The sequence below is a fragment of the Paramormyrops kingsleyae genome, chromosome 4 (genome assembly GCF_048594095.1).
Source record: "Paramormyrops kingsleyae isolate MSU_618 chromosome 4, PKINGS_0.4, whole genome shotgun sequence".
Classification (NCBI taxonomy): Eukaryota; Metazoa; Chordata; class Actinopteri; order Osteoglossiformes; family Mormyridae; genus Paramormyrops; species Paramormyrops kingsleyae.
In genome coordinates, this window is record NC_132800.1 from 9,820,269 (window position 1) to 9,833,321 (window position 13,053).

The window sequence follows — 13,053 nt, forward strand, 5'->3', positions numbered from 1 at the left end:
TAAATGAAATAAACTGAATGTTATTAATGTTATTGCATGGCTCAGTAACATTATCTTCCTGCTCTCTCTCACACCCCTGATATCCATGTACTTCCTCTTCTGTATCTCTTCTGCCACAGAAGAGACACTGTAACACGCAGCCCTGTTCAGTATGAGCTCTACTTAAATAGACTGCAGCATGGCACGTCATTGTACGTCGCATGTGAGATTATTGTGGCTGCAATCATGTCATGATAATGAAGTCTAGAGTACAGGAGCCATGACTGAGCATGTTAGAGACCCCAGCCCACTGCAGACTGACTCTCTCTTCCTGGTCTTTTCCTGCTGCTCTGACATCACTGGTATCCATCAATTTCACATTCTGTCCCTCTGCTGTCACAGAGACATTACAGAGACATGCATACATTAACAAAAGGGGAACAAAATGACCTAAGAGAGACAAAATGTCAGTGTGAAGCTAAGCTTAGTGCCTGGCCCTCTGACTGCAGCATTTCAGAAATGGCCGCCATGATCAACATTCTGCGCAAAATGTTCTCTGTGGTTTATTACAAACACAGTGATACACCCCCACTGACTGTGAATCCTGTGGGTGGAAACATCTTATTGATGAGGGTCAAAGGAGGAAGGCAAGGCCTGAAGTTTTTTAGCAGGCAGCAGGCCACAAACAAGCAGATAAAAAAGAGAGTATAGCAAACTCACGCAGAGCAGAATATCAGGAATGGCTACTGAGAGTCCATCAGAACAGCAGCACAAAATCACATTTTACAAGGAAAACCTGAATTAGATCCGTCAGTGACGCTGCTCCACTCACAGAAACCCCATGCAAACAATTAAGGTGCTGCAGTTTGTCTGTGGGTGGAGCCACCATCCACTCTTGTTGGTGGAGACTGAAGGTTCTGGAGTGAGGGCTGGAGAGCAGGGAAACCCAGAGGGGGGTTCCAGGCGGGATGTGAGTTTGAACTGAACTGGAGATTAAGGAGGAGAAGATGAATCCAGACAGGAAGAGGAATAAGCAACAACTGACAGTCACAGAGGAGGATTCAGTGCAGCAGTGAAGGACTTAGAGGAGACAGTACCACAGGGGGTCAGCACAGGCTGAAAAGAGGACAAAACGAGAGGATCAGTACCAGCAGCAAAAGGCAAGAAACATAGTCTAGGACAGAGCAGAGATATCAAACTGAGGGAAACACAACCATGAAAGAGCTCATCACAAATCCAGTGACTCAAACCCTCAGGGCTACGCGACTCAGCACCAAGCCCAGCAGCGGGATGTTTACACAGGGAGCCGAGATCATCAGCCGGCAGCATTTCCAGGCTGAGCTGCAGTTTATGCTGTATAATCACCTCGAACACAAATATGTAACTCTGTCTCCCCCTAGTGCACCAGAGAATTCACAGCACAAGTAATAAATACAGGGCTTTTTAGAAGAGCAAAGTAATTAACGAGGCGGAAATCTACATCTACACAGGAGACACAGGATACATGCAAACTGCACCTCTAAAGCTGGAGGTGCAGGAAAACAGCGGTTCCCATTGAAAACACTCTACATTCAGCATACAAAAATACCTTTAGGTAGCATAATATAGCACAGATAACATAACAGGAGAAACACTGGAAAGGAGGGACTACATTGTCCCACTAGTCTTGTTGCAATGGTGAGACTCACCAAGCCTAACTGACTAATTAAATATACTCAGTGATGAGACTCATAAATAGTTACAGTCGGGCCTCATCATTCACAAGTTCAGCATCCATGGATTCAACCACAGTTTTAAAATAGAAATAAAATGCAAAAACAGAATTTGCCACATGCTGAGTGTTACGTTGAAAGTTTAACTTAGGGAGACTATTATAATTTTCAGTCAGATGTGGGGGCGGCTGAAAAGTAGTATGACTTCATTCATTTTTCCCGCTCCTACCTTCAGGTTTGCTGTATTGGTGAGACTGAATGCCAGAGATACTCATCTTTCTCATTACCCATAATGCCTTGTGCATTCTTGGTTTTAATAACAGGAAGCATTATCAAATAACATGCAATTCACTGTAGTTTAGTAACTGAAAGAAATATTATTTTTCCTCATACCAAGACAAACAAACAACTCAATCAGTTCCTTAGACAAAAAGGTCTGATAAAACTACACATTTTAAGAAGTACCCAGGCTGCCTGGGGGGGATATCTGGCTTATCAGATGGGGAAGAACACAAATAACTACAAATGGCGTCGCCTTCAGATACACTTCCTGTTTTCTGAGGGCATCACAGGCAACACACAGACTTAAAGAAGGACTTTAAGAGATCCGATTCTTCTTTGGCACCACAGCAGCATAGGTCACATCAGAGGGGGGGCATTCTGAGGGGGGAAAACACACTTATGATGAGAGATCATGGTCTCTGAAAGGGGGTCTCACAGGTAACTTTATGAACTTTAATAGAAATCCATCTGTCTCTGTCACAGAGCTGGTACATTGTTTCATCCTTCCATTCATTCTCCACCATTTATCCAGGTTGTGGTCGCAGCATCAGCAGTCCAAAATTCCCAGACCTGTCTCCCCAGCCACCTCCTACAGCTTCAATGGGGGACTCTGGTTGTGTTTGAGAACCATGACCACAGACTGGAGATGAGCTGAGCTACAGCACCATGGAGGTGCTGATCAGCATCCTGGCCGCTCCACAAAACACATGTAGACTCCATTATCCTTCTGAGTGTAATGAGCTGGTCCAGTGTTCCATGACCAGGATGGAATCCGCATTGTTTCTCCTGGATCTGAGGTTCAACTAATCGATGGAGCCTCTTCTCCAGCACCCTGGCATAAGCCTTCCCAGGCTGGCTGAAGTTGGAATACACCCTTCATTTACCCTTTCTTAAATATTGGGACCACCACCCCAGTCTACCAATCCACCTGTTCCCAGCTACAATGGAATACTGAAGCGGCATGTCAGCCAAGAAAACCCAGCAACATCCAGAGCCATCAGGAACTCAACATGAATCTCATACTGGAACCTTACCACTGAAGAGTTTTTTGACTATGTCACTGACCTCTGCCCTAGTGATGGGTGAGCCCTCTGAGCCCTCGGACTCTCCTTGCTTCAAGGATGGTCTATCAGTGGTATTTTGGAGGTCCTTAAAATGCTCCTTCTACTACCTGACTATATGCCTAGTTCAAGAATATTCCATGCCTGCTGCAAACTTCTTGGGCAAAACCCTGCTTTCCCCTCCTTAGTTCCCTGGTGGTTTGTCAGTATCTCTTTGAAGCTGACCCAAAGTCATTTTCCACACCTCCACTTCTCTCTTCACCCGACTGTCCAAGCCATACATTCACAGATCTGATGATTTCCTCCCAATGACACCCTTCCAGCTTTCACGTTTGTTACCCAAGCAAGACTTAAAGTTCCCCAGTAGGAGAACTGAGTCCGCAGAGAAGGTATGATGTTCCGTGAAGCACAGACAACAGTCAGAGCCCATCCCCCTACTCAAAGTCGAAGAGAGGCGGCCCTCTCATTAACAGGGGTGAACTGCAACACCCTGGCACCAAACTGGGGGGCTACGAGAAAACCCACACCTGTCTAATGCCTCTCACCCACAGCAACCTCCAGCACCTTCCCAGGTATTTCCTTTCAGAGCCCATGCTGTGCACTGAGGTGAACCTGACTATACCTGGACAGTATCTTTTGACCTTTCACACTATCTTAAGCTCCTTTCCCACGAGATAAATTATGTTCCATGTCCCTACAGCCAGTTTTAGTAACCAGGTTCTGTCTGCCAAGGTCCCTGCCTTCGACTGCCACCTGATTCACTTTGCCATGGTCTCCTATGACTCCTGCTACAGGTGGAGGCCCCACCAGAGAACAGTCCTATGTGGCTCAATCAGGCTGCGCCCAGGCAGCCCCATGGATGAAGGCTTGACCACCATGCATTCGCCAACAGGCTCCTCCCCCAGGTCTGGCACCAGGGTAGAGCTGAGGATTCTGGTTCCTTGTTTCTTCTTTCACAAGGGTCATTGGGAGTCTGGCCTCTCAGCTAAGACCAATTCACCTTGGAAGATTCTATCAGGGGCAGTTTCTGCTAACATCTCCTATAGGATCACTGGGACACACAAACCCCTCCACCGTGGAAAGGTGTAGATTTATCATTTCATGATTTATTTACACCCTAATTGATGGCTTTAGATTTCAGCAGTCTCATATTTGCTATTGTTCTACAGGTGAATCTTACCTTGCCTGTCCTGTAGATTGACTGAGCTGTATGTCACTTCATCCCCGGGGTCTACAGAGGGCTAGAGAACAAACAACCACTGTTACACTGTATAAATACAGAGAGGACACACACTGTAAATGGATACTGTAATCATTGAATATTCCCCATAAAATCTGGTAATAGAATGTGCTACATTAGTCATACTGCTTACATGACTGAGGTAATCAAAAAAACACTTGTTTTAACTAAAGGGAAACATTTTACTCAACTCACACTTTGTGGCGATAGTTTCTTAAAGACCATGCTGCTGTAGGTCAGCTCATCTCCAGGCTCTGTGGTCTGCGGAGATGAAACAACCACATACATTTGCATTTAGCCTTTTCCTAATTAAATTCATCCATTATAAACTGTCTCAGTTCTCTCATTTTTAATGGATTTTCACTGGAAATTGACTCCATAGAGTGTGTCCATGTTTTGTAATTGATTTAAAAACTAATGTGAGAGTTAAAATTGGACATTAATGCAACAAACACACAGAGCAGATGCAGGAATGGACACTCACAGGGTGGCTGGGTCTGTTTCTGTTACTGATCAGCGTTTCTGCAGAGACATGATGGTAAAGCTGAGCTTCATTCACACCAATGTGATCATGATCAATGCAAGCTTTGAGAACTAAAAGTATTATATGATTAATATTTTTTTAATCAAAATGAAACAATATCAATAATCAAATAATGTGGTTCAAATTCTGGAAATGTTTTAGATATTTCACTCACTGGTTCTTCTTCGCAGAATCCAGATAACCATGATAGTTGCCACAAGCAACAGAAGCAGCACCAACGTCAGCAGAAGGAGCATCTGACTGGAGAAGAACAAGTGAAGGAAAGTGAAGGTTTAAGACATGCAGAGGTTTTATGCAGGATCAATAACAGGTCTTTATTTATCAGACTTTGAATCTTGAATGTACAGATGTTAATTGAGTTTACAGAGAAATAAATAGGTTTGGCAGTTTACCTTGGTGACTGTATGATGTTCAGATTCTCATTTGTGGTGGAAGTCAAGGAACCAGAGGGACATGTGGTCCCAGCCCATCCTGTTGGGTGTTTTGTTTCTGAAGTTAAACCGTCTCTCAGCTGTGTGGCTGAAGTAAAACTTTCTGTCTGCTGTAAAGCTGTAGTCAGCACTCCCTGTTTGGGTAAAACTCCCATTGCTGTGGAAGACCAGGTCAAAACAACAGTCAAAGCATTTTAAATAACTTAAATCATACTTACACAATTTCATAATATACATGCTTAAAAATGAATCTACAATGAGTTACAATACTCAAAGTATAATAGGCCATAGGATGTCACTAGTGAGAATTTAACTATGTAACCATAACCATGTCATAGACAGTCTGTCCATAGTACATAATGTAATGATCAATAACAGACTGTGTCTGTTTACATATGTAACATGCAGAGGAGTTAATATAATCTGCAGTCCTTGACCTGCAGGCTAATTTAATAATTCACCTTCCATCACAATCAGCTGTAGATAGACACCATCATCTGCTGCCCCATGAATCTCCACAGCACACCAGTAAGTGTCAGAGTCCGTTTCCTGCAGGTTACTCATGGTCACATTAAAGACCAGGTGGGTGGGGTCATCACTGATTGACACTTTCCCTGCTGGCTGATTGGAGTCAGAACGTGCCAATGTGGAGCAGGAATTCCAGTTAGACCCTCTACACCAGTACTTCACATGGTGTTTATACTTCTGATCATAGTAACATGGGATGGTGACAGATCCTCCTCTCTCTGCAGATACCCAGCTTACAGTCCTCACACTCCGAGCAGCTGTGTGAACAGGAGAGAAATGAAGTACCGTTTGATTATTTTAGTACTGAAATATTGTACATTCCAACCCACAGTAACTGGCAAGAAAAGGTGTGAAATTTGTTAAAACATCTTACCTATAACCTCTATGTTCAGCTTTTGAGAGCCGTCCAACCCAAGTACTCCTCTAGTCTCTACAGCACACCAGTAGATACCAGTGTCACTTGTCTCCAAGTTCCTCATGATCACATGGAAAACATGCTGGGCAGGATAATCAGTGATTGACACTTTACTGGAGTTCTGTGGTGAGTCTGTGCGTGACATGATTGTACATGATTGCCCTCTACACCAGTATTTCACATGATCTTTAAACTTCTGATCATAGAAACATGGGATGGTGAGAGATTCTCCACTCTGTGCAGTTAAATAATTGAATGTCCTCACACTGTCACCACCTGCAGGGACATCATGGAAATCAGTGTTTACCAACTGCTCAATCACCAAGACATTCCTAGTCGATCGCAAAATCATCTACCAGAGAAGACCCACACCCCCACTGCAAAATCAATCATTATGACTCATTAGCTCACCAGATTATTCTTGGTGTCATGAGGGGGGCATATGCAGGCTATGTCCTCCCCCGATATGAGCCCCTGAAATGCCACCCACCAAGATACTGTCTTCTCTATTATTTTTCAATATCGTCCTTCGTCCTAAAACAAATCAGCTGCAGGGCCTCTGCCTGTCTGTCCGCCAGCTGGTCATTGCTCACAGGGCAGCTCCGGAGCAGCACTGGAGAGCAGTGATGTGCGAATCACAAACGGACTTGTCTTTTTGACCTGGTCTTTAAAGTGAACTGAACAAACCGATTTGCTGGCCAAAATGATTCAATATACTGTTCACGCATGCGGGGAATGCCTGCTAAGCCTCTGTGCCTGTGATCAGAAGGTTGCTGGTTCGAGCCCGGACTCAGCACATCTGCGGGTCCTTCAGCAGCAAGAGGTGGCTGCTCTTTGCGACCAGCTTGCGAAAAATAATTTCTCCATGGGGATCAATAAAATATTGATTATTATCAAGTTGGGGGAGGCATAAAAAATAATTTACCCACAGGGATCAATAAAGTATCTATTATTAAGTGCTGACGTTCGTGTCAGTCCATGTCGTGTCAGTCCATGTCGTGTCAGTCCATGTCAGCAATACGGGAAGCAGCCTATCATTAAACAGCATGAGAAACACAGCCATGACAACACCCAGCCATAGCAGGCACGCTTAAGTTCACCAAGCACCTCCCACTAACTGTACAGTTCCACTGACTTGAGATCAGCGACTACACTGACATCCTGCTCTGTCTGATCACAATGACCACCACTTGATCTGAGCGCCCCCACTGACCTGGAGTGCTGTTGCAGTTCAGAAGGATTCTCTGAACTAGAAGACCCACTGAATACAAGAGTCATCGAGTCCGGTCGTTTAGTGGTTCTTTGGTTCACCAGTTCATTTGGTTCACGTCATTCATTGAAACTTACGGTTCACTGGGTCTTTCGGTCATTCTCTGAGTCTATGGGCCCTGCGGGTTATTTGATTTATTGGTGCCTTTCTATAAGCTTGAACCAGTCCGGCCATTATCCTCTATTCTCTGTCATCAACACGTCATTTTCACCCAGAGAACTGCCGCTCACTGGATGTTTTTTTTCTTTTTTGGCAAATAGCACATTACAGACATACACTCACCTAAAGGATTATTAGGAACACCATACTAATACAGTGTTTGACCCCCTTTCGCCTTCAGAACTGCCTTAATTCTACGTGGCATTGATTCAACAAGGTGCTGAAAGCATTCTTTAGAAATGTTGGCCCATATTGATAGGATAGCATCTTGCAGTTGATGGAGATTTGTGGGATGCACATCCAGGGCACGAAGCTCCCGTTCCACCACATCCCAAAGATGCTCTATTGGGTTGAGATCTGGTGACTGTGGGGGCCATTGTAGTACAGTGAACTCATTGTCATGTTCAAGAAACCAATTTGAAATGATTCGAGCTTTGTGACATGGTGCATTATCCTGCTGGAAGTAGCCATCAGAGGATGGGTACATGGTGGTCATAAAGGGATGGTCATGGTCAGAAACAATGCTCAGGTAGGTCGTGGCATTTAAACGATGCCCAATTGGCACTAAGGGGCCTAAAGTGTGCCAAGAAAACATCCCCCACACAATTACACCACCACCACCAGCCTGCACAGTGGTAACAAGGCATGATGGATCCATGTTCTCATTCTGTTTACGCCAAATTCTGACTCTACCATTTGAATGTCTCAACAGAAATCGAGACTCATCAGACCAGGCAACATTTTTCCAGTCTTCAACTGTCCAATTTTGGTGAGCTCGTGCAAATTGTAGCCTCTTTTTCCTATTTGTAGTGGAGATGAGTGGTACCCGGTGGGGTCTTCTGCTGTTGTAGCCCATCCGCCTCAAGGTTGTGCGTGTTGTGGCTTCACAAATGCTTTGCTGCATACCTCGGTTGTAACGAGTGGTTATTTCAGTCAAAGTTGCTCTTCTGTCAGCTTGAATCATTCGGCCCATTCTCCTCTGACCTCTAGCATCAACAAGGCATTTTCGCCCACAGGACTGCCGCATACTGGATGGTTTTCCCTTTGCACACCATTCTTTGTAAACCCTAGAAATGGTTGTGCATGAAAATCCCAGTAACTGAGCAGATTGTGAAATACTCAGACCGGCCCGTCTGGCACCAACAACCATGCCACGCTCAAAATTGCTTAAATCACCTTTCTTTCCCATTCTGACATTCAGTTTGGAGTTCAGGAGATTGTCTTGACCAGGACCACACCCCTAAATGCATTGAAGCAACTGCCATGTGATTGGTTGATTAGATAATTGCATTAATGGGAAATTGAACAGGTGTTCCTAATAATCCTTTAGGTGAGTGTATGTGCTGTCAATATGTCAACTAGCATAAGTGCAGCAAGGCTGAGCTTCTAATAAATGCACAGCTACAAATGTCAGCAGTATTGGATCAGGAGCTACACAGCAACTACCTGTATACTTCTACACAACAACTTCTAACAAAGCAAATATTATACAGAGCAACTTATCACATACCAGCAACATTAGTAAGTATCAAGTAATAACAGCCAGTGATGACACTGAACAATAAATGATGCCAAGCAAGAACACAGGGAAATAAAGAAATACAAAATGTAATATATTAAATAGAAAATTAATTTATATTAATGTTCTCTATTCTTTCTCTAAACAAAGACACCAACCTGAAAATGTAAACTGATATAATTAGGCATTGTTCCTCTTTTATGGTCCTTTCTGGTGAATTTGTGAATATTGCATAATAGTGAATGTTTCTGTCTTACCTGGCAGCCTAATGAAGAAGACGTGGAGGAGGAAGAGGAGAGGAACCATGACTGAGTCTGTCAGAGACCCCAGCCCTCTGAAGACTGGCTCTCTCTTCCTGGTCCACTCTGATACCACTGATATCCTCTAAAGTCTCTGTTCTCAGAAGAAAAAAGGTGCAACACATGCGCACAGTAACATGCAGCAAATGCGCAGACACTGTGTCATGCGACATGTTCTGTTAAAATAGTCACTGCACATCATTAAGGAGGCTTTATGGAGGGACGCGGTATAACTAAACATGAAAAGGGGAAGCAAATGACCTCAGTGATGCAGTATGTTAGAAATGGCCACCATCTTATCACACAACAGGGCCTCTGTGGATTATCATGAATTCTGTGGTGAAACTGAACCTACAAGACTAAGTCCCATCACTGGAAACATCTGCAACATGGGGGATGGACGTCAGGAGCAAGACAAGTACTGTGGCAGCAGGCAGGCCGCAAACAAGGAAATATTTGCAAAGTACAGCAGCCTCATGCAGAGCAGAATATCATCAACGGCCACTGAGAGTCCATCAGAACAGCAGAACAATAAGACACATTGAGAACTTTCAGGTGTTTGTTTTGGAGCGAGCTAATGGTGTAGTGAAGCTTGCTGAGCGTGTCGTTAGCATTAGCGATTGGGGACTATAAACAGCCATGATAAACACTGCAGTAAATTTTCATAACAGATAATGTGGTCGGCATTTTATTTATTTTATTCCTCGGTTTTTTCCCGACAGGGAATTCTGATCAGCGTGGCAGGGCTGCGATCTAATGAGTTGGTAGTTTCTGATATGTTGTTGTTAAGCTAGATTTCAGTCAGTAGAAGGACACAACAGTTCATCATTTCCCAATAAATGTTGTTTTTCAATTCATTTCAATGTCCAGTAAGCGTGCATTAGCCAGGATTAGTGATGGAATAGCCGGTCTGGGCTCATTAGCCTTTAGCTTAGCTATTAGGCCGCCCCACTCACCCCTCCTCTGCTTCTGAGTAAACCGCTTCCTCTTTCCTCTGTGTAGTTACAGCCAGTTATGCCAGACCGCTGCTGCTGGGCCTGGTGTTCTTAGGAGCTGCAATCTATCAGGCTCAGCTCTCAGCGTCGGAACCAGTGGAGTGTGTCAGTTGTTGTTTTCAGAAGTTTAGATAAACTATACTTCCTTGGTCTGATTGCACTGGAGGTGCTGAATATATCCATTATCGGGCTAGTTTCCCTAAAAGTGTAGCTGAGTCTTTGAATCTTCCTGTTTGGGTCACAGGTCTCAGTGGGTTTTTGCATCGACCGTGTAACCCTGCTTCTACCTGCTGGCCCAGAAATGTTCTAACATAAATAGTAAATGAAGCCCCTTTTAAGCACATTGAAGCTGTAAAGTTGTATAGTGCCTCAGTGGGGAGCAGTCTCCTCTCACACGCTGGTCTCTGAGTGTGCAGCTTGCAAGTCCTCCCATGCAGGTTTCCTCTGTGAGAGAAAACTGGGCAGAAGGTATATTTTTCATAACTAGGTTTTAGATAAACTGCTTTTGGGATGTATTTTTATATTGTTGCAAGAACGGCTGGGTGACAGACAGCTGACACTCAGACAGGTTAAAAGAGAACTGAGGTTTGAGTTAAGTGTCAGACTCATGTTTTGGTTACAAGAAATGCAGACTGGGGGACAAAGGCGTGAACATCGAGCGCAAGTAGCAGACATGGCAGGAACAGCACAAAGACAGAGACCATGCAAAAGCGTAGCAACATGTGCAACCCTGCACTGCCTGTGATTGGCTCCAGACCTCCCATGTCACCCTGACCAGGATTACTGGCCTTTACTGGAAATTGATGGACATTAAAAAACAAACATTCTTGTGATTCCATAACATATATTCATCACCAGGTCTAAGTATTATATTATAACATTTGTTGCCGACCTTAAACAGAGCCAAGAGACACAATGATGTGTCTAAGAAACAGGAATTTATTTGGCGATTAGGGGAGATGGATTAACAGAAGCAGGACAGCATGATGCAAGGAAAACAGCCAAAATGTAGCTTACATATCACTTTGCTATTAAACGGACAATAACAAATATGGACAGTTAATCATTCTCACTCTTGGGGTTGGTTAACAGAGTTCATGGACAAACATTCATTATTGAGAAAGAGATAAAGGTAGAATTTCAGGGATTGTTGTTTAAGACTCTGAGCATGTGCAGAGGAGGAGAGAATGAGGGCAGGACCCCAAAGGGGGCGCCGAAGGGCAGGAGGGCGTCTCACTCGGGGCCCCGGATTTCAGGAAGTGTCTGTCACAGCTGGAGGCGGGATCAGAAGGGGCGTCAGTGCGGTCAGAGCCCCGTCCTAAGGAGCTGTCACTGCTACTGCCCTCCCTAGGAGAGAGACCCCAGTGATCACTGCCCTGTTAGGGGGAAGAGAGAGAATAACATCCTGGGATATAAACCGAGGCTCAAGTCACTGCATCAGTAAATACACTGGTCTATACACACTTTTCTCTTATTTTCTTTTCCAGTTTATTAAGACCCAGCATTTGTCAGAACTTACTCTGGTTTCTCCAGGTGATGATGGCCACTCCGGTACACAGCAGGTAGACCAGACCAACAGCAGCGTGAAGCAGAAAGTGCCAAGTGTGGTCTCTGATGGATAAACAAGCAAAGAACATGCATTCAGTGGAAACTTTATCCACCTTTTGCCTGAGAACAGTCTGACTTGATCCTGGCATGGATTCCAGAAGGTGCTTGAAACATTCCTCTCTCCACATCTGGCACCAGCAATCAGAACATGCTGAAAAATGCTTAGGTCTCACATTGTGCTCATTTTATTGTTCAGAAAGATTAAGAGGACGTCTTTCCCCTGCTTCTATGGATAATATACAGAGCTGTAGTCACAGTGTTTGCTGTGTGCAGGGGCAGGCTGGTTGCATTAACAAGCAAATACAGGGTTATGTCCCCCTAATAATGCAGAAAGCAAACACATATGGAAATGCACAGTCAGGGGGTGGCTGGATTGTTTTCTGTTACTGACCCACATTTCTGCTGAATGGTGAAAGTAAAGCTGAGTGTCGCTGTCATCTGTGTTGATTATTACAAGTTTGTGAGCTAACAGCACTATATGTTTACATTTAATTTATTATAAAAATGTGAATTATCTGTAAGCTATCAGTAATAAAAAGAATATCCTTCACAATACCATTAACTTGTCTGATTATGTTAAGATTAGTCTGGCTCACTGGTTCTGCTGGTTCTGCAGAATCCAGATAATCATGACAGTGGCCAAAAGCAACAGAAGCAGCACCAATATCAGCAGAAGGAGCATTTGACTGGAGAAGAACAAGAGAAGGAAAGTGAAGGTTTAAGACATGCAGGGTTTCATGCAGGATCAATAACAGGTTTTTATTTATCAGACTTTGATTAACAAGTGTACAGAGAAAGAAATGGGTTTGGCAGTTTACCTTGGTGACTGTATGGTGTTCAGATTCTCATTAGTGGTGGAAGTCAAGGCACCAGAGGGATACATGGTCACAGCCCATCCTGTTGGATGTTTTCTTGCTGAAGTAATACTTTCTGTCTGCTGTAAAGCTGTAGTCAGCTCTCCCTGTTTGGGTGAAACTGCTGTTGCTGTGGAAGACCAGGTCAAAACAACAA

General features: G+C 44.1%; 1 protein-coding gene across 1 annotated transcript; it reads right to left on the bottom strand.

Moving 5' to 3' along the window:
• Positions 1-208: 208 nt before the first annotated feature.
• On the bottom strand, positions 209-6,592 carry LOC140588714 (uncharacterized). The gene is made up of 8 exons (XM_072710621.1): positions 6,151-6,592; positions 5,711-6,034; positions 5,211-5,406; positions 4,973-5,058; positions 4,759-4,796; positions 4,470-4,535; positions 4,215-4,275; positions 209-2,351 (listed from the first exon to the last, which is right to left on the bottom strand). Exons 1-8 carry the CDS (start codon positions 6,542-6,544, stop codon positions 2,290-2,292), a joined length of 1,227 nt encoding a protein of 408 aa, XP_072566722.1. The 5' UTR covers positions 6,545-6,592; the 3' UTR covers positions 209-2,289.
• Between the last annotated feature and the right edge of the window lie 6,461 nt (positions 6,593-13,053).

Bases quoted from the DNA above. Each gene is read 5' to 3' on its own strand.
- LOC140588714 (XM_072710621.1), bottom strand. From the start codon at position 6,544: ATGATTTTGCGATCGACTAGGAATGTCTTGGTGATTGAGCAGTTGGTA. The intron at 5,407-5,710 runs GTGAATTATTAA...GGTCTTCCACAG, and splicing joins ACAGCTGATTGTGATGGAAG to CAATGGGAGTTTTACCCAAA. The intron at 4,276-4,469 runs GTGAGTTGAGTA...TTTGTTCTCTAG, and splicing joins AGAAACTATCGCCACAAAGT to CCCTCTGTAGACCCCGGGGA.